The following is a 19,017-nucleotide window of genomic DNA, read 5'->3' on the forward strand; positions in this document are numbered from 1 at the left end:
AGTCCATGTTCTGCAAAATTTTGGCGCATGTCACACCACATGCCCCTGAGCATGGGCAGAGTGCCACCCCATACCCCACTGCTGAGGAGATCTAGATGGATCAATGGCCTGGCTCAGGTACAGGCAGCTTCCTATGATTCTCTCACCATTTGGCTTGTAAAAGTAGGTAGGCAAAAAATCGAGAGAAATGTTCAGCGGCAACTCGCAAGTTAAGCCCCAGTGGAATCTGGGAAGCACAAACAACCCTCCTATGCTGTACACTAAACGCCAGGTTCTTTTTTGGGGGGGGGAATGGGGGGTATATTGCCTCTGAACCTGGATATTCCATTTTTTAAGAAAAGGAACCTATCATGTTCAGCAGGATCTGCAACGAAATGTGGCAGTATGGAATGCTGGCTGCTCCACTCCACTTTAACAGTGACATTCCCTCTAGTTCTGAACCTCAACAGGTGGGTACCAATCATTATTTAGCCAAAATGGAAATACAGTGGTACCTCAGGTTAAGTACTTGATTCGTTCCGGAGGTCCGTTCTTAACCTGAAACTGTTAACCTGAAGCACCACCGCTGCCGCTGCATGATTTCTGTTCTCACCCTGAAGCAAAGTTCTTAACCTGAAGCACTATTTCTGGGTTAGCGGAGTCTGTAACCCGAAGCATATGTAACCTGAAGCGTGTGTAACCTGAGGTACCACTGTATACATGAATAGGCCTGGAGAAACTCTCAAGTTTTACCGAAGTGCCTAAAAGGTTGTTGGCAAGAAGAGCCCTTAACTAGTGGGTGAGGGAAACAGTCCACAGTGGACAGTTGTGTTCAGTGGTGACAGAATACAACCTACTTGCTTGTTGGGGGGGGGGGGGAGAAGAGATGGAATGGAGTATTCTGGTATAGGGCAAGGCTGGCTGGCAAGCACCCTGTTGTCAAGAACAACACACAGGATCCATTGAGCAACTACCCAATTTTTAATAGCTCCAGATATAACAAGCTCCAAACTTGTCACAAAAGACTTTTTTAAATTTAAGATTACAAAAAACTTGAGATAAGAAACTTTATAAATAAAACCTCAACATGTTTTGACAGGAGTATAAAAGCATGGGCATTCAGAACTGTAGACACTCAACAAGGGAACCAAAAAAAATTAAAACGGTTTCATTGGTTTGCAACTGGTACCTGCAACGGGTACCTGCTGTTCGGCTCATTTCTAGGATGCTTGGGGGAAAAGCTATGCTACTACTGAACATTTAAACAGATGGGCACAATAGTAGTAGACTAATGAGAGAACGAGAACAATACATTAGGATCAGCTTCTGGGACAGATATTATCTGGATTCACACATCAATAGCCAAACCACAGTGACTGTGCTTGAGGCTGATTTGCTCCTCCCCCCCCCCCACTTCCTGGTTCGGCCAAACCATAGTTTACTGTTATGTTCAAATCAGGCAGGTGGTAGCATACTGAGAAGGGGGAACTTGCTGCCCTCTCGATGCTGTCAGACAACCAATCTCCATCCTTTGGCCATGGTGGCTGAGGAAGATTGGAATTAGGAGTCTTGAGGGCTGAAACTTCCCCACCCCTGGCTCCTGCAAACCATTGTTTGCCCAGTTCGAGATGTGTGTGACCCCAAGTTACCGTCACTGTGGCTGAACTCTGTGTTGCCCATTATATGAAAAAGAGCACTTGAGTATGGGGGCATATGTGTGTTAAATAAGTCTGGGACCAAACCATCTTTCTAGGGGTTCAAGAGAATGTAAATATAGTTATTAAATTTGGGGAACTAAGGTATGGCTTAGCCATACAGCAGAATGAAGTGGTATAGTCCTGGAGGTAGTGGAATGGGCTGTACCATTTTGGAACCCAGGCGGGATCCCACATTTAATTTTAATGGTGCCTGGACCAGGGGAAGAGCTCAAGTACAAAAACTGATCCGAAATAGAATGCCTTCCCCATGACAAGGGGTGTTTTTCTAATTTTTCCTCACTAAGGTTTGTTTAACATGGCAGAGCTTTCGAAAATGGTACCCCCTACCAACATCCTAAAATAGTACAGTCCACATTCAGCCTCCAGCCCCCTCAGGATGCTTCCCTCTAATTCTCTCCCCACACCTAATCTGTGGGGTAGCCTTTTCTCCAACTGATGTTATTGAGAAGAACCCGCCAATTTTTTTTCCCCTTCAGAAAGGCAGATTCACAGAAACACCAGAATGCAGATAATTAAAACACACATGTAACATGAACAGTAGAATTAACTCTTGCTTGCAAAAAGCTCAACATGCCCCATAACACCCCACTACCAACCTCAAATTCAAAACGGCTTCTCCTACTTGATCTTCCCTTCTAACACACTCCACTCCTTTAATACATTCAAGGGGCTTAAAGCCATGTAAAAAAGACCCTGATATATTGCCTAAGCTTGGTCACTAATTCAGAACAGGATAATGCAACATACAGCTTTTTTGGGGGGCGGGTGTACTTTATTTTGGATATAGCTTCACCATGAGGAAGAAATAACAAGAGGGCGGGACATCCTGCCAAGCGAAGAAACACATGCTTTAAGAGGAATTTCGAAAAGAATTCACTTTGGCTAGATGGTAGCTGGATTTTTTGGGGGGAGTGGCCCCACACGACGGGTTGAATCATTCCTGATCCATTTGGGCACGGCTGCCTCCTACACATAGGCTGCCGAAACCAGGAGATGCACTCAGGTGGCCAGAAAAACAACACACATTGTTGGCAAGAAGAGGAAGGAGCTGGAACGAGACTGCAGGTCCTGTCTGAGGCAGACTTTGGAAGCTGGGATGTTCTGGACCACAAATCCCACCAGGAATTGTGGTCCAGAACATCTGGAGGGGGCCAGGGTTGGCAACGAGAAGCCCCCTTCTCCGGTTCTGCCCCAGAGAGATTTAACCCAGCAACGCTATCCGCTCCCACCCTTATTCCTAAAATCCCGCTAATTCCCTCCCGCCAAGTCGCAGGCTGCTCACAGCTTCGCCTTGCTCTTGGTGTGGATCTGCTCGTGCTTCTCTCGCTGCCACTTGCGGTCGAAGCCCTCCCCGCAGAAGTGGCACTCGTGGGGCTTCTTCCCGGTGTGCTGGCACTCGTGCCGGACCAGATCCGAGCGCCAGCAGAAGCCCTTGCCACAGAAGCAGCACTCGTAGCGCTTCTCCCCGGTGTGGAGCATATGGTGGCGGTTGAAGGTCGCCAAGCCGTTGAAGCCCCGGCCGCATTCGGGGCACATCTTGATCTGGCTCTTGGGGGTGGCATCTGGTGGGGGGGAGGGCTTCTTGAGCTTGGGCTTGACATCCCGAGGAGGAGGAGATGGAGGAGGAGGAGGCGGTGAGGGAGGCGCCTCGGCCAGGTTTGGCAACTGGGCTCGCTTCAGCCTATCCGAGCGGCGCTGCTCCTGGGCGCCCCCAGCCTGCTTCCAGCGGGAAGGGAGGACGGCGTTTGCTCTTCCGGGAAACCGGGCTCGCAGCTTCACTTCCCCGTAGCGGCCCCACTGGAAGGTCTTCTTCTTCCTTGCCACGCCGGCCTGCCCATAACCTACCAGAAAGACAAAGTGTAGAATCATAGAGTTGTGGAGTTGGAAGGGAACCCGCGAGTCACCTCAGCAAGCAATAAAGAAATAAAAACAATTTATTACTTATACCAAGCATCCCCAAACATGGCCCTCCAGTTGTTTTGGGACTACAATTCCCATCATCCCTGACCACCGGTCCTGTTAGCTAGGAATGATGGGAGTTGTAGTCCCAAAACATATGGAGGGCCGTGTTTGGGGGTGCCTGATGTATACCACTCCCAGTCACCAGTCCAGCTGCCGCATTCTGGATTAATGGTAGTTTCCGGCTCAGCAGCCCCACGTAGAGCGCATTGCAGCATCCATAACAGATGGCCACCCAACCTCTGCTTAAAAACCTCCAAGGAAGGAGAGGCCACCACCTCCTGAGGAAGACCATTCTATTGTCAAATGGCTCTTCCTGTCAAAAAGATTTTCCGTATGTTTAATCAGAATCTCCTTTTTTGGAAGGGTGCAGAGTTGGAGAAGAGCGGCAAAAAGGTGAGAGTCCTATTAAGCCTTTCATTCAGAACTAGAGAACTAGGACTTTCTTTTAGGTAGGGATAGGGAGCCCTTTACAGCCCCGGGGGCCGCATTGCCTTATGGGCAACCATTTGAGGGCCAAATATGAGTAGTGGTTAGGGCCGGAGCCAAAAGCCTTTTATTTAGAGAATTTTTAACCCACTCAAAAATACTCCCAGAGTGCCTTGCGTACAACCAATTGCGACATGACCATCCCTGCCCACAAGCATACAATCTGAAATGACAGGGCACAAAAGGAAAAAAGGGATGAGGGGAGAAGAGGGGGGAAAACTAAACACAAGCACCAATAAACAGTTTTTATAAAGATCAGGTGGTTGTCTCTAGCTCATTTCCTGTCAAAAATTGTTATGTGTTAACTACACACACCAATCAATATACAGTGGTGCCTCGGAAGACGAATGCCTCACAAGACGAAAAACTCGCCAGACGAAAGAGTTTTTCGTTTTTTGAGTTGCTTCGCAAGACGAATTTCCCTATGGGCTTGCTTCGCAAGATGAAAACGTCTTGCAAGTTTGTTTCCTTTTTCTTAAAACCGTTAATACCCAGGGTGCATTGCTTGAAGAGGTGCAGTTGTGACTTGACTTCGAGGAGCAACTCATAGCACGCGGTGTGGTAGCCTTTTTTGAGGTTTTTGAAGACTTTGGTGATTTTTGAAGCTTTCCCAAAACTTCTTTTGCAGCCATTTGGTAAGTTAAACTTTTAAAACTTTTTTGGGGGTTTTTGGATTTTGGGTTGGGGTGTTTGGAATTCAAGGACTTGGTGTTGGGGAGGGGTTTGCAAGAATCTGGAAGCTTGTGTGTGTTTTTTTCTGCATTTTTATGATTTTTTGTGACCATTGGGGCACTCTGCTGTTGTTTAAAAAAAAGATTTCTGGGTTTGGATTTCTGTGTGGTGGGTGGCTGGGGGGGTCAGGGAATTGCTGAGAAGGGGTTTGCAAGAATCTGGAAGCTTGTGTGTTTTCTGGGAGGTTTGGTGCTTTTGAATTTTTTGGATGTGAAGCACTGATTTTTTTTGGGGGGGGGGGGGGTTTGCGAAGGTAGGAGCTGTGCTGCCATGGGGCCCAAGAAGACTGCTGCTGCAGAGGCCGGCGAGAGGAAGAAGGAGAAGGTTACGCTGGAAATGAAGAAGGAGATCATCCGGAAGCACGACGGTGGAATGCGTGTGACAGACCTCGCCAGGGAGTACGGGAGGAATCCATCGACCATCGGGACCATCCTGAAGATGAGGGAGAAGATCCTTGCGACTGATGTAGCCAAGGGAGTCACCAGGATCGTGAAGAACCGCCCAGCTGTTCTGGAGGAGGTGGAGAAGTTGCTGCTCATCTGGTTAGAAGAGAAGCAGCGTGCAGGGGACACAGTGACTGAGGCCCTCATTTGTGAGAAGGCCAAGGCCTTGCACGCAGACCTCGTCCGGCAACAGCCAGGAACCTCAGGCGAGCCAGAAGTCTTCAAGGCAAGCAGAGGCTGGTTTGACCGGTTCAAGAAGAGATCTGGAATCCACAGCGTGGTCAGGCATGGAGAGGCTGACAGTTCTGATGTTCCTGCGGCTGAAGACTTTGCAGCGGAGTTCCTGGAGGTTGTGACGACGGAGGGCTACGTTCCACAGCAGGTCTTCAACTGCGACGAGACCGGGCTGTTTTGGAAGAGGATGCCCAAAAGGACTTTCATCACTCAGGAGGAGGCCAAGTTGCCTGGCCACAAGCCCATGAAGGACCGTCTGACCCTGCTCTTCTGTGCCAACGCAAGCGGCGACCTGAAGATCAAGTGTCAGGGGTTCAGGAGCAGAGGCACAGGAGAGGGAGGAAACAGAGAGCGAGGGGGAGGAATCCGAAGGTAATACGAGCGACGACAGCGGACCGAGATCTCAGAGTCTTTCCAGTGAGTCGGAAGATTCTCAGAAAGGGGCGCCAGTGGTCAGAGCAAGGGGGGCGCCTAGGGGAATACCCCAGGAAGAAGGGACCAGAGGGGGTTCAGAGAGCAGCAGTTGGAAATTGGGACCAGCGTCCCCACCAGAGCGCAGCAGGGGGGAGGAGTCCCAGGTATCGGGATCGGGCGGCTCTCCGCAAGAGGGAGGACAGGAGTCAGGAGTGGCCACACCTCCATCGGGGAGCGAGGAAACGGTCAAGAGGAAGGTTGAAGGCTGCGCGCGCGCGCCAAGTTCAAATGCACAGGAAGGCGGCGCAGTAAGCAGCCCGGATAGAGAGCCAGGTCCTAAAGCCCGCCGCAAAGAGGGAGAAGAGTCGGGGGGGTCAGCGTCAGAAGAGTCCAGGAAGGAAGAGACCACGGGGGGTAGAGGGACCCAGAGGAGAAGGGAAAGAAGGAAGAGGTGGGGCAAGGCGGGAGTATTAAGTTGGTGTACAGGGGGCGGAGACTCAGACGGAGCTTCGCCGGTCTAGCTTCTAAGACGTAGAGCTGCGCGCTCCGGCTTTGGAATGGAAACTGTAACTCAATAAAGACTTTTGTACAGTACTGCTGGCTAGCGTGGTCCTCTGTGAGCTGGGACCTGGAAGCGGCTCTGACATCAAGCCCCTGCTGGTGTACCACTTTGAGAACCCACGGGCCTTCAAGAAACACAAGGTCGACAAGGAGCAGCTGAGTGTCATGTGGCGATCCAACAGTAAGGCTTGGGTCACACGTGAGCCGTTTGTGGACTGGGTCAATCTTGCTTTTGGCCCTGCTGTCAAACAGTACCTGCTGGACAACGACCTGCCGCTGAAGGCTTTGCTTCTGATGGACAATGCTCCTGCCCATCCTAAAGGCCTTGAGGTGGACTTGTTGGAGGAGTTCAGCTTCATCAGCATCATGTTTCTGCCGCCTAACACCACGCCACTGCTCCAGCCGATGGATCAGCAGCTCATCGCCAATTTCAAAAAACTCTACACCAAGGAGCTTTTCAGGTGATGCTTCGAGGTGACTGATTGCACCAACATCACCCTGCGGGAATTCTGGAAGGACCATTTCGACATCGTCACCTGCTTGAAGATGATCACCACGGCCTGGGACAGGATCAGCCAGAGAAATTTGAATTGCGCTTGGCGCAGCCTGTGGCCGGACCGTGTGGCACCAAGTGACTCTGATGCACCAGAGTCAAGAGTGGTGCAGGACATTGTTTCCTTGGGGAGGACCATGGGCCTGGAGGTCACAGAGGAGGACGTCAGCGAGCTGGTGGAGGAGCACGACCACGAGCTGACCACCCAGGAGCTGGTCAAACTGCAGGCAGAGGCTGCGCAAGAGCAGGCCTCGCTGGAAGAGGAGGAAGCAACTGAGGAACGGCTGTCCTCCAAAGAACTGAGGGACATTTGCCTGAAGTGGAAGGATGTGCAGGCTTTTGCACAGCGGCACCACCCTGACAAGCACATGGCACATGACCTTGTGAACACTTTTGATACGAGGGTCATGTCGCCTTTCAGGGAGGTGCTGAAAAGGCGGATGAAGCAGCAGACCATGGACAGGTTCTTCAGCAAGAAGCAAAGAGTGGAAGAGGAACCTTCTTCGAGTTGTCCCCCAGAGTCTTAGAAAATGTATGTACAGTACACTTTGGTGATTTTTAAATGCTTTTCTGTCATGTTTAGAAACTTAAATTATTGTTCCTTCAATTTTTGAAATGCTCTTTACAGTATGTGTGACTTTAAAGAGCACCTAATAAACTCTTTTTGTACCAAATTTGGCTTTGTTTAGACTTTTTTGACCATAGGAACGCATTAATTGATTTTCAATGCATTCCTATGGGAAACCGTGCTTCGCAAGACGAAAAAACTCGCAGAACGAATTAATTTCGTCTTGCGAGGCACCACTGTACTCCTCTTTATCTGAAACAGAAAATTTTAACACAAGCTGGCTGCAACATAAGCCTTACAGCTGGTTGATAGAATTTAAAATTTTGTTTGTGTGCGGGTGTTTCCTCTATCCTTTTTTTTATTTTGCTCTCTATTGGCTTTGTTTGGCTTTTATTGTAGCGTATTTTGAAAACCTTGAATAAAATTGATTAAAACAACATCAACACTGTTCCACACTGGATCTCCTCTTCCTGCCGCTAATTCCAGGCAAAACTAAGAGCCCTGCTTACCTGTGTAAGTCTTGCGTGATGATGAACTGGGCTCCCCTTGGACCTCCCTCGTAGCCAAAGTTTGCAGCGGCACTGTTTCCAGCGGAACTTCCTGCTTCTTGCGAAGATCTGCAGCCTCCTCCTGCTCCTGGGAAAAAATAAAGAGCAGAAAAAAGGGAGACCACTGAGGAGTGGAGGAAAAGGAACAGAAGGCAAAGTGCTCAAGCCACCAGTGTGGTGCAATGGTTAGAGCTCTGGATTATGACCTGAGAGATCAGGGTTAGAATCCCCACTCAGCCATGAAACACACCAGGAGACCTTGGGCGCAGTCACCATTCTCTCTAGCCTGAGCTACCTCACAGGGCTGTTGCCAGGGTAAAGAGAAGAAACATGTAATAATAATAAACTAGAAGCAGCTCTTTAGGTAAGGCAAGGCACTGGGCCCCAGAGGCTCACTCAGCTTGAACTGGAATTTGGGGGTTGGACAAAAAATATCCTGCATTGCACAGGGTTCAGCGAGATGACCCTAGTGCGCCCTTCTATTTCGCCAAAGAAAGCAAAAGCAAAGTTGAAGGCATTGGCATTGCACTGCTGTGATGTTTGACTTTTGCAACCATTTGCTGGCTAGGAGCTGCTTGCAAGCCTGGGGGAAAAAAGGAATGCAAGCTTCTTACTGGTTCTTCCCCCCTTTCGGCCGCTTGCAACCTCCTCAGGAAATCTTCCGCCAGTGCCACGGCCTGCAAGCAGCTCTCCGGCACGCGCTCCTTGACCCAGTGGTACATTTCCTTCGGCAGGACGTTGAGGAACTGCTCCAGGAGCAAGGCCTCCAAGATCTGCTCCTTGCTGCTCCTCTCCGTGTTCAGCCACTGTTGGCACAGCTCCTGGAGCCGTGCAAGGACTTCCCGGGGCCCGTTGGCCTCCTGGTAGCAGAAGCGGCGGAACTCCTGGTGTTTCTTCTCGCGCGCCAGGGCCTCGCGCTTCAAGATGGCCGCCTTGACCTTCTGGAAGTCTCCGCGGTCCTGGGGGTCCAGGCTGATGAAGGCCTTCTCCGCTTCCTCGCCCAGGGCCGGCAGCAGCCGGGTCACCCACTCCCTCCTGGGCCAGTGGCAGGCCACGGCCACCTGCTCAAAGGAGGCCAGGAAGGCCCGGGTGTCAGCCCGCAGGGCCAGCTCCTCCGGGGTCTGCTCCTCCCACACGGAACCTTCCAGAAACTCCTGGAACTCGGTCTCCCACTGATAGTGACCGCTGCTCCCTACTCTCGGCTGGCTCTCTTGGCGTACCACGTATCCCCCGGCGTCTGCCGAACGGCTTGCCGAGGGGCTTTCGGGGGTTCCTGCCTCGCCGGCCCCCGATTTGAGACCTTTGGGATCCTCCCGGAGCTGGGTGCGCTCAGCTTCGGCCCTCCAGCGGCGTGTGGCGGCCATTTTAGCTCTGCCGGCTGGAAGTATTGAAGCTTGCAGCAAAAGAATGGCAAAAGAACGGCAACTTCTGTGCAGCTGCTCCCAACTCCCTGGGCAAGACTTGAAAAGCCGTGCAAGGGTTTCGCGGCCTGCAATTTTGTCGCTGAAGAACCGGGACAGCTTGCAAGCAACTTTTTTTGTTTTGTTTTCAAAGGCTTCTTTCCTGAAAGAGAATGCAAAACAGGGACGTCAGAAGGAACAGAAACCCACATGCCAACAGCCACTTCCCAGGTCTTCTGAGCACTAGGAAATTTTCGCACTGCACCTTGCTGACAGATCTGGAAAAGGCAAAACTTGCAAGACACAGAGAGACAGATAGAGAATCTCCTCCCGCTCTCTTTGCAAAGTCTTTTGCTACGCTTTTGCTGCTAAACCTCACACTGGGCTGGACCAGAAGATGCACAGCATTCATGCTAAATTGCTACAAATTAAAAACTTCTGCAGGGAATACAAGAAGCTGTCTTTCTTACTCCTTTGCCCTTCCTTGGAGGTTTTTTTTTTAAAAAAGATATTTATTAAAGATTTTAAACATTCAATTCACCAAACATATATAAAACCATCACCCAAATACAACAAACAAAGAAAAACAGAAAAAAGCAAAAAGAGTAACATATAATAGAAAACATACAAGAAGATCAAATACAGTGGTGCCTCGCAAGACGAAATTAATTCGTTCCGCAAGTCTCTTCGTCTTGCGGTTTTTTCGTCTTGCGATGCACGGTTTCCCATAGGAATGCATTGAAAATCAATTAATGCGTTCCTAGGGAAACCGCCTTCAGACCAGGTCCGGGGACAGTCTGTCCCCGGACCTCTTCTGAAGGCTGGGGGGGGGGGGGACAAGGGCTTTTCTTCCCACCCCCAGCATTTTAAAAAACCCTGGGACAGCGGAGGACTTCTCCGCTGTCCGGGGCGATTTAAAAGCCCCTGGGAAGGCAGGCGGGGGGGACAAAGACTTTCGCCCCCTGCCCGCCTTCAGAAGGTGTTCCTGCCCCCCCCTCCCCGCTTCGGAACAGCGTTCCGAAGTGGGGCGGCTGGGGCAGGTGTTCCCCCGAGCGCTTCTAAAGGCGGGCGGCGGTGAGGCAATCCCTTGGACCCCTGCCGGACTTCAAAAGAGCTGCAGGAAGTCCGGCTGGGGTCCAAGGGATTCCCTCCCAGCTGCCCGCATTTAAAAGCACTCCGGGCAAAGCAGCGAAGTGCGCTGCTTTCCCCGGAGTGCTTTTAAACGCAGGCGGCTGGGAAGGAATCCCTTGGACCCCCGCCGGACTTCAAAAGAGCTTCGGGAAGTCCGGTGGGGGACCAAGGGATTCCCTCCCAGCCGCCCGCATTTAAAAGCACTCCGGGCAAAGCAGCGAAGTGCGCTGCTTTCCCCGAGCGCTTCTAAATGCGCTGCGCTTCCCCGCTGTCCCAGAGATTTCCCTATGGGCTTTCGTCTTGCGAAGCAAGCCCATAGGGAAATTCGTTTTGCGAAGCGCCTCCAAAACGGAAAACCCTTTCGTCTAGCGGGTTTTCCGTCTTGCGAGGCGTTCGTCTTGCAGGGTACCACTGTATCCAACAACCATGTTTTCTTAACTTTTTGGACTTCCTCACATCTCCCATTCCTGCGTTCCCCATTATAAAATTATCAACAGCAATTTATCACCTTGTTTCAACTCCTATTCTGTGATTTTCAAATATTATGTCTCCGACTTTAAATATTTTTATCAAATACTTAAATACTTAATTTAGACATAATGTTATTCCAAAATTTATCTTTTTCTCAGATATCACTTATTCTCATATTTCTTTGAACTAAATTGCTGGTGCCGTGTTGTTTCCAGTCCTTGGAGGTTTTAAAGCGGTGGTTGGAAGCCTTAGCCATGGATGCCTTAGCTGAGATTCATGTTGAGTCATGTTGTGCGGATGCCTGATGATTCTGGGTTGGACTAGATGACCTTTGGGTCCCTTCCAACTCTACAATTTTATGACCTAGGTCATGGGCTGTAACCTCAATGGTAGAGCACCTGCTCTGCATGCTGCTGTTCCCAGGTTCAATTCCAGGATGGGCTAGGAAAAGCCCCTGCCTAAAGTACTGCCAACCAGGGTAGACAGAACTGAACTAGACTGACTAAAGCTGATTTGGGATAAGGCAGCTTCTGGAGACGGGACTGAGCTCAGCAACAGAGCAGCTGCTCTCCAGGCCTAAGATCCCAGGTTCAATCCTGGCATCCAGGGCTGGGAATTTCCCCTGCTTGACCCTTTGAGGGGCCACTGCCAGTCAGTGTAGGCCGGTGCTTCCAAAATTTAGGTCTCCCGCTGTTTTTGGACTACAGTTCCCATCATCCATGACTTCTGGTCTTGCTAGCTAGGGATGATAGGCGTTGTAGTCCCCCTCCCAAAAACAGCAGGAGCCCCAAGTTTGGAAAACCCTGGTGTAGACAAGAATGGGGTGGACAAAGGTTCTGTCTCAGTATGAGGCAACTTCCTATATTGCTCAGCCTAGGGACCAAATGTGGCCCTCCAAGCCCCTCTACACGGCCCTTGGGAAACTCTCCCCAAGCCTGCATACCCTCTAACATTTCTCTGATGAAAACTGGGACCCTTTTAAAGCATCTTTGCTGAAATTAACCTGCTATACTGAGGGGGAAAACGGACACACCAGTGACTTTGTCAGCTGTGGCCCCTGGCCCCATCTATGTGGCCCCCAGCAGGTTGCAGTTCAGCCAACAAGGTGCAGAGGGCCAGAGGTGTTCCCACTCCTTGCCCCTAGACCTTGCTTCCAAATCCCCTTCCCAGGATTCCTCCGGCTAAACCTGGTTTTAAAACTTCCACATTTAAACAAATACGCCAGCGAGCCTCAAACATTTAGGCCCCATTTGCACTACACTGGGGGGGGGGGGCAATATGAATGAAATATTGGGAGGCCGGTTAAGGCTCACCCCACATAATCAATCACATGACATGGTGCACGCACACCATTCGAATGGCAATGCCCATCAACTTTTGGGAGAGGCTGGCCCCCTCAAATATTCCATTGGGGGGGGGGGAGGCCGGAGCCCCCAAAACTCCTAGGAGTTGGCTCCTAGGCACTGCGCATTCGAAACAGCATCATTCCACTTTAAACAGTCCAGGTTTCCCCGACATAACACTGGGAGTTGTAGTATGTGAAGGGTGCCGAGAGATGTCAGGAGACCCCCATTCCCCTCAATTCCCAGAGTTCTCTGGGAAGAGGGATTTGTTGTTAAACCACTGTGGGAATTATAGCTCTCGGAGAGGAATGGGTGCATGTGTCTCCTAGCAGATCTCAGCACTCTTACCAAAATACAGTTAAAATAAACAAATTCCTTCCAGTAGCACCTTAAAGACCAACTAAGTTAGTTCTTGGTATGAGCTTTCGTGTGCATGCACACTTCTTCAGATACACACGAAAGCTCATACCAAGAACTAACTTAGTTGGTCTTTAAGGTGCTACTGGAAGGAATTTTTTTATTTTGACTATGGCAGACCAACACGCCTACCTATCTGTAACTGGAACCAAAATACAGTTCTCTAGGATTTATTTTTTTTTTGGGGGGGGGAGAGGGAACTATGAGTTTAAAGTGGTATGATACTGCTTTAAATGTGTAGGGCAGAGGACCTAACCCAGGAATTTGATTTTACACACACACACACACACACACACACACACACACACTTGTTTTTTAAATATATATATATATATAATTAAATTTCCACAAATTCACATAAAATTCAAATACATATTTTTTTCCTTTTGTTTTATTTACTTCCCATCCCACTTTCCACGGGTACCCCCCCCAACTTTAAAAACCATTAAGGCTAGTGCCCCCCCCCCCTTCTCAGACTTCCTGTGTTGTTTTTAAGAAAGATGTTGGCTAGCCAAAGATTGAGAAAAGCCCTTCTGAGCCCTTTCAGGAATGGAAGTTGCCTCCAGGGCAGAGATTGGCAAATCCCATTTTATCACTTTGCTTTAAATAGATTTGGGAGGGCAATCTTTTGTCTCAAGTACACTGCCATTGTCCCGGCCAGGACTGACACAAAGCCAGTCTGAATGCGTTTGCAAGAGGTCTCTTCAGGACAGGTGTTGACATGGAAATGGCTGTAGTAGCACAGGTGAGGAGTTTTTCTAAAAAGGAAAAAAAAATCCCTGCTGCCTTTACATCTTACAACTTAACTGATTTTTAAAAATAAATTTGAAGAGTGAAAAGCTTTAAAAAAGCAACAGCGCTGTTCTAATCATACGGTGAGATCTTTCGACGAAGAGTGGTACGTATATATATTTATTACTGCTTTGAGGGTTGTTTTTTTACAATGACGCAGTGTGCAATTTATTTACTAAATAAATAAAAAATCTGTATCAGATCCATGTTGCTAAGCACACATTTATCATGTAAGCATGCTGCTTTTCAAAACACATTACAAAACAACAACAACATCCTATGCCCTTTTAAAATGTGTTTTTTTGTGGGGGGGGTATTGGGTTGCTCTTTTTATTTTTATTAGGTATTTTCTGGTTTTATATCTTGATTTTATTCAGTGAACCTCCCTGAGACCCCGGGGTATAGGGTGGTATATAAATTCAATCAATCAATAAACAAACGAAACATTTTTGTGACTAATTTTTCCCTGGTTTAATATTTGTTTAGCACACCGCCTTGAGTTTATTGGACGAAAGGTGGGACTCAAGTATAATAATAATAAAAAATAAAACAAAATAGTTGATACCCCCAGCTCGGCCTAACCTACCAAACAGGGCTGTGGCAAGCAGAATTAGATTGGAGGGAGACCTCCCCTTAACCCCCACCCCACCCCAAATATCTGTGAGCACAAAGGAAGGATACAAACAGTGTATAAATGCAATAAATAATTTTTTAACCCTGTTTTATTTGCTCTTATGTGTTTTTATATCCCCGCTTCTCCAAGCCGGAATTAAGATTGCTGGAAGAAATATCAACAACCTCAGATATGCAGATGACACAACTTTGATGGCAGAAAGTGAGGAGGAATTAAAGAACCCTCTATTGAGGGTGAAAGAGGAGAGCGCAAAATATGGTCTGAAGCTCAACATCAAAAAAACAAAGATCATGGCCACTGGTCCCATCACCTCCTGGCAAATAGAAGGGGAAGAAATGGAGGCAGTGAGAGATTTTACTTTCTTGGGCTCCATGATCACTATATATGGTGACAGCAGCCACAAAATTAAAAGACGCCTGCTTCTTGGGAGAAAAGCAATGACAAACCTTAGACAGCATCTTAAAAAGCAGAGACATCACCTTGCCAACAAAGGCCCGTATAGTTAAAGCTATGATTTTCCCAGTAGAGTGGCTGGGGAAACCCAGCCAGATGGGCGGGGTACAATTAATAAATTATTGTTGTTGTTGTTGTTGTTGTTGTTGTTGTTGTTGTTGTAGTAGTAGTAGTAGTAGTGATGTATGGAAGTGAGAGCTGGACCATAAAGAAGGCTGATCGCCTAAGAATTGATGCTTTTGAATTCTGGTGCTGGAGGAGACTCTTGAGAGTCCCATGGAGTGCAAGAAGATCAAACCTCTCCATTCTTAAGGAAATCAGCCCTGAGTGCTCACTGGAAGGACAGATCCTGAAGCTGAGACTCCAATACTTTGGCCACCTCATGAGAAGAGAAGACTCCCTGGAAAAGACCCTGATGTTGGGAAAGATGGAGGGCACAAGGAGAAGGGGACGACAGAGGACGAGATGGTTGGACAGTGTTCTCGAAGCTACCAGCATGAGTTTGACCAAACTGTGGGAGGCAGTGGAAGACAGGTGTGCTTGGCGTGCTCTGGTCCATGGGGTCACGAAGAGTCGGACGCAACTAAACAACAATTCTCTAGTTGTAGGCCACCTTTCCATAACTAAACCATTCTCAAGGCAGCTTGCAACATGAAAAAAAATCTACCCAAACATAGCAAAAGTGGTAATAGATAGCAAATAAAAACATCTCAATAGAGTGAAGTCCCAGACTAGGGAGAAAAAGGCTTTTTAATAGGCCTTTTGAGATCTTTCCCAGTCTGCATCTGTATTGGAATCATTTGGGAGATGTTTTTGGTTTTTTATTTTAAGGATGTTTTATTACTGGGCTGCTCTGGGAGGAAGGGCAAAAGATAAACTTAAATATTCACCAACTGTACACCAATTAAGAGATTTTTGAAATATTAAGCAGGACACACATATAGGATTTTAACTTAACAAATTTTAATATAGGATCCACTCTATTTTTGCGATTGTAAGCTGTTTTAAATCGTTTTTAATATTGATTTTTAGTTGTAACCCTACCTGGGACTTTACGGTGAAGGTCGGACAATTATTAATAACGATGCAAGCCAGCAAATCAGTACTAAATTTACACCCCTCTTTTCTATAAGGTTTTCAAAGCTGCTGTCCAAGTCGTTATTTAAAAAAAAGCATTTAACTATTAATAGAAATGTTTAAAATACATTTTAAAGGAATTAAAAATTCAGCTGAAGAGAACAGAGAGGATTACAGAACTGGTGGATAAGAATAAGGATTATCATTTGGGGTCAGACTAAAAGGAGGGGAAACCCAGGACAGGATTCATTGCCGGTCCTACTCAAGAGTAGATCCATTTGAGTGTATAGCCATGTTTCATTACTTGTCCACTTAATCACTGATCCTTTGGATAACAGCACAGTTATCAACAAGGGCCATTGCACCATTGGTTTCTCTGTTAATGTTTGTTTTGAAACTCTTCACAGAAATACAAAAATAAAACCCCCACCATAACCCTCCAACCTAGGTCAATTCATTTCAATAGGCCTACTCTTGAGTAGGACTAGCACTGAAAACAACCCGCAGCCATCTCATCCAGGAATGCAATTTCTTCTCCGGAGGGAGGAATAAGGGGCAGCGCTGCTCACACCTCTTTCTAGAAACTGGTATTTAGAAGGTAGACTGCATCTGGCAATAGAGGCTCGCTCTATTCAACCATTGCCACCTTGTCTAGGGATCTGACCTCACACACAACACATGCCAAGCTGGTTTTACTTGTAAAAGGCACAATTTACAACACCTTTCCCCATCTGGCGACTTCCAGTTGCTTTGGGCTGGAGGAATGCGCCATTGCACAGCGACAGAACAGCTGCTTTGCATGCAGAAGGTCTACGCAACATTGGGCTAGGCAGAGCCATGGTCTGAGTCAGTACAAAGCACCTTAGAAATCACAGAATTGCAAAGTTGGAAAAGGGACCCGAGGGTCATCTAGTCCAACCCCCTGAAAGGCAGGACTCCAGCGTGGGGCCCGAACCCACAATCCTTCTTTGGGTTCCAAGAGGGGCTGGGGAAACCTAGCCAGATGGGCGGGGTATAAATAATAAGTTGTTATTGTTATATTATTCCTTTGTTCCAGTTTAAACTGCCTTTCATTTGGAACCTTGAGCACTAGAAACTTAAAAAGGCAGTCACAGCTCAGTGCTGGAGCGTCTGCTCCGCACGCAAAAGGGTCCCAGCATCTCCAAGCAGGAGAGCTGCTGCCAGCCCGTGTAGGCAAAACGGAGCTCAAATGGGCCAATGCTCCGACTCAGCATCTTATGGATTCCATCCAACCCCCATGGCTTGTGTGACCATGCCCCCCCAAGCTGGCGAACTTTTAAGATGCGTTGGGCTCAGCCAGCACAGTTAAGCATCAAGGAGAGTTGTAGTTGCAGCAACAACAGCAAAAATCCCCATTTGGAAGCAACCAGGTTGGGGAAAGTTGATCTCAAGGATGGAGCCTGTATATAGAGATATATAGATATATATATAGTGGCAGGGCGTTCCAAGGGCCCAGCTTCCAGTCCCAGATAATGGGTTCAAACTCACCACCGCTTCCAGCCGCCCTCCAACACCCAGTTTGCTGGAATGAATGGAATAGATTGAGACCAGACAGGGAGAGGCTCCTTCAGCAGGTTGGTCCCTCCCACCAGCCCCGCCCGCTTTTCACAATTTTTTTTTTTTAACCTGGGGAAATTTTGGGGAAGGGCATCTCTCAGATTTAACCCTTTGTAGGACCTCCCAGAGACGGGGGGGGGGGAAGGATTAAGGAAAGAGGGACTCTTATCTGTTCAACAAGATTTGTATCCCGCTTGTTCATAAAACAAAGGATTTACATTCAGTGGTTTACATACAGCCAATGTGAAATATTCCTATATATCAACCTTGAAAAGCAGCAGCTTTGATAAATAAAAATGCTCTCCTTCCCGGATGCAAAAATGCGGCTGGAGTTTTTTAAGGAACCAGAGACCCCGGTGTGTGACCCTGGCAAAGCTGCTGAAAGGAAATGGGAGCTGGCTCGCATGATAATAGGAGACAAAGTACTGTAAAGGATTTAGGAAATATTCTGCAGACTTTTCCCCCTCTGGCGGGGCTCCTGTGGTTTTAACAGGACAGCATTCAACAGGTTTAATACTCTCCCCACCCCACCCCAACCGCCAATAATTTTGATTTAACACAATACAAAAATAATCACTATTTTTATATCCTGCTTTTCTTCCAAGGGGTTCAAGACTTGTTCCTCTGCTCCCGCCCTGCTGCCTTAATCCTCACAACAGCCCTGGAAGGTAGACTAGGATGAGAGTGAGTGAGTTTCGTGTCAGAGGAAAGACCCCTGACCAGTCGTGGCTGACTCTGGGGTTGCGGCGCTCATTTTGCTTTACTGGCCGAGGGAGCCGGCGTACAGCTTCCGGGTCATGTGGCCAGCATGACTAAGCCGCTTCTGGCGAACCAGAGCAGCGCACGGAAACGCCGTTTACCTTCCCGCCGGAGCGGTACCTATTTATCTACTTGCACTTTGATGTGCTTTCGAACTGCTAGGTTGGCAGGAGCTGGGACCCAGCAACGGGAGCTCACCCCGTTACGGGGATTCGAACCGCCAACCTTCTGACTGGCAAGTCCTAGGCTCTGTGGTTTAACCCACAGCGCCACCCGTGTGGGCTGCTGTAAAAGGCACCTGATGTGGGGCGATATTATATTAATATACTTCTACACCTGGTGTGTATGCATGTTAATTGTTTTTAGAACAGTTTTTGATGTTGCAGTTTTAAAAAATAATTGCTTTTATGTATGTGCATGCAGTGGTTTTAACTGTTTTTATATTCCTAACATAGAATCATGAAATCCTAGAACTGGAAGGGTTCAAGTTGGGCAAAAGATCCCTGCGTTGCAGCGGGTTGGACTAGATGACCCTGGGGTCCCTTCTAACTCTACAATTCTAGGATTGTGTATTCTAGGAACACCGCGCAGTGCAAACATCTCAACACAAGCATTCATGATAGGCGGCCATCCAACCTCTGCTTAAAATCCTCCACCTTCTGAGGCACTCTATTCCACAGACGCTTTTATTATACAGTGGTATCTTGGGTTACATATGCTTCAGGTTACAGACTCCGCTAACCCGGAAATAGTGCTTCAGGTTA

At 48.2% G+C, this 19,017-nt stretch overlaps 2 protein-coding genes across 3 annotated transcripts; one reads left to right on the forward strand and one right to left on the reverse strand.

Moving 5' to 3' along the window:
- Positions 1-937: 937 nt before the first annotated feature.
- Positions 938-17,481, reverse strand: LOC310701632 (uncharacterized protein). Of its 2 annotated transcripts, none has more exons than XM_083492814.1 (4): positions 17,426-17,481; positions 8,813-9,761; positions 8,160-8,286; positions 938-3,538 (listed from the first exon to the last, which is right to left on the reverse strand). In XM_083492814.1, exons 2-4 carry the CDS (start codon positions 9,560-9,562, stop codon positions 2,976-2,978), a joined length of 1,440 nt encoding a protein of 479 aa, XP_083348940.1. In that variant the 5' UTR covers positions 9,563-9,761; positions 17,426-17,481; the 3' UTR covers positions 938-2,975. The 2 variants fall into 2 exon arrangements, with proteins under 2 accessions (XP_083348940.1, XP_083348941.1); XM_083492815.1 differs by lacking the exon at positions 17,426-17,481 and adding an exon at positions 9,864-10,018.
- Positions 4,478-7,756, forward strand: LOC310700940 (tigger transposable element-derived protein 1-like). Its single transcript, XM_083490897.1, has 4 exons — positions 4,478-4,985; positions 5,062-5,926; positions 6,604-6,876; positions 7,099-7,756. The coding sequence occupies exons 2-4, from the start codon at positions 5,148-5,150 to the stop codon at positions 7,607-7,609; spliced, it is 1,563 nt and encodes a 520-aa protein (XP_083347023.1). The 5' UTR covers positions 4,478-4,985; positions 5,062-5,147; the 3' UTR covers positions 7,610-7,756.
- Positions 17,482-19,017: the final 1,536 nt, after the last annotated feature.

Source organism: Podarcis liolepis, assembly GCF_965112155.1.
Source record: "Podarcis liolepis genome assembly, chromosome: 2".
In the NCBI taxonomy this organism is placed as follows: Eukaryota; Metazoa; Chordata; class Lepidosauria; order Squamata; family Lacertidae; genus Podarcis; species Podarcis liolepis.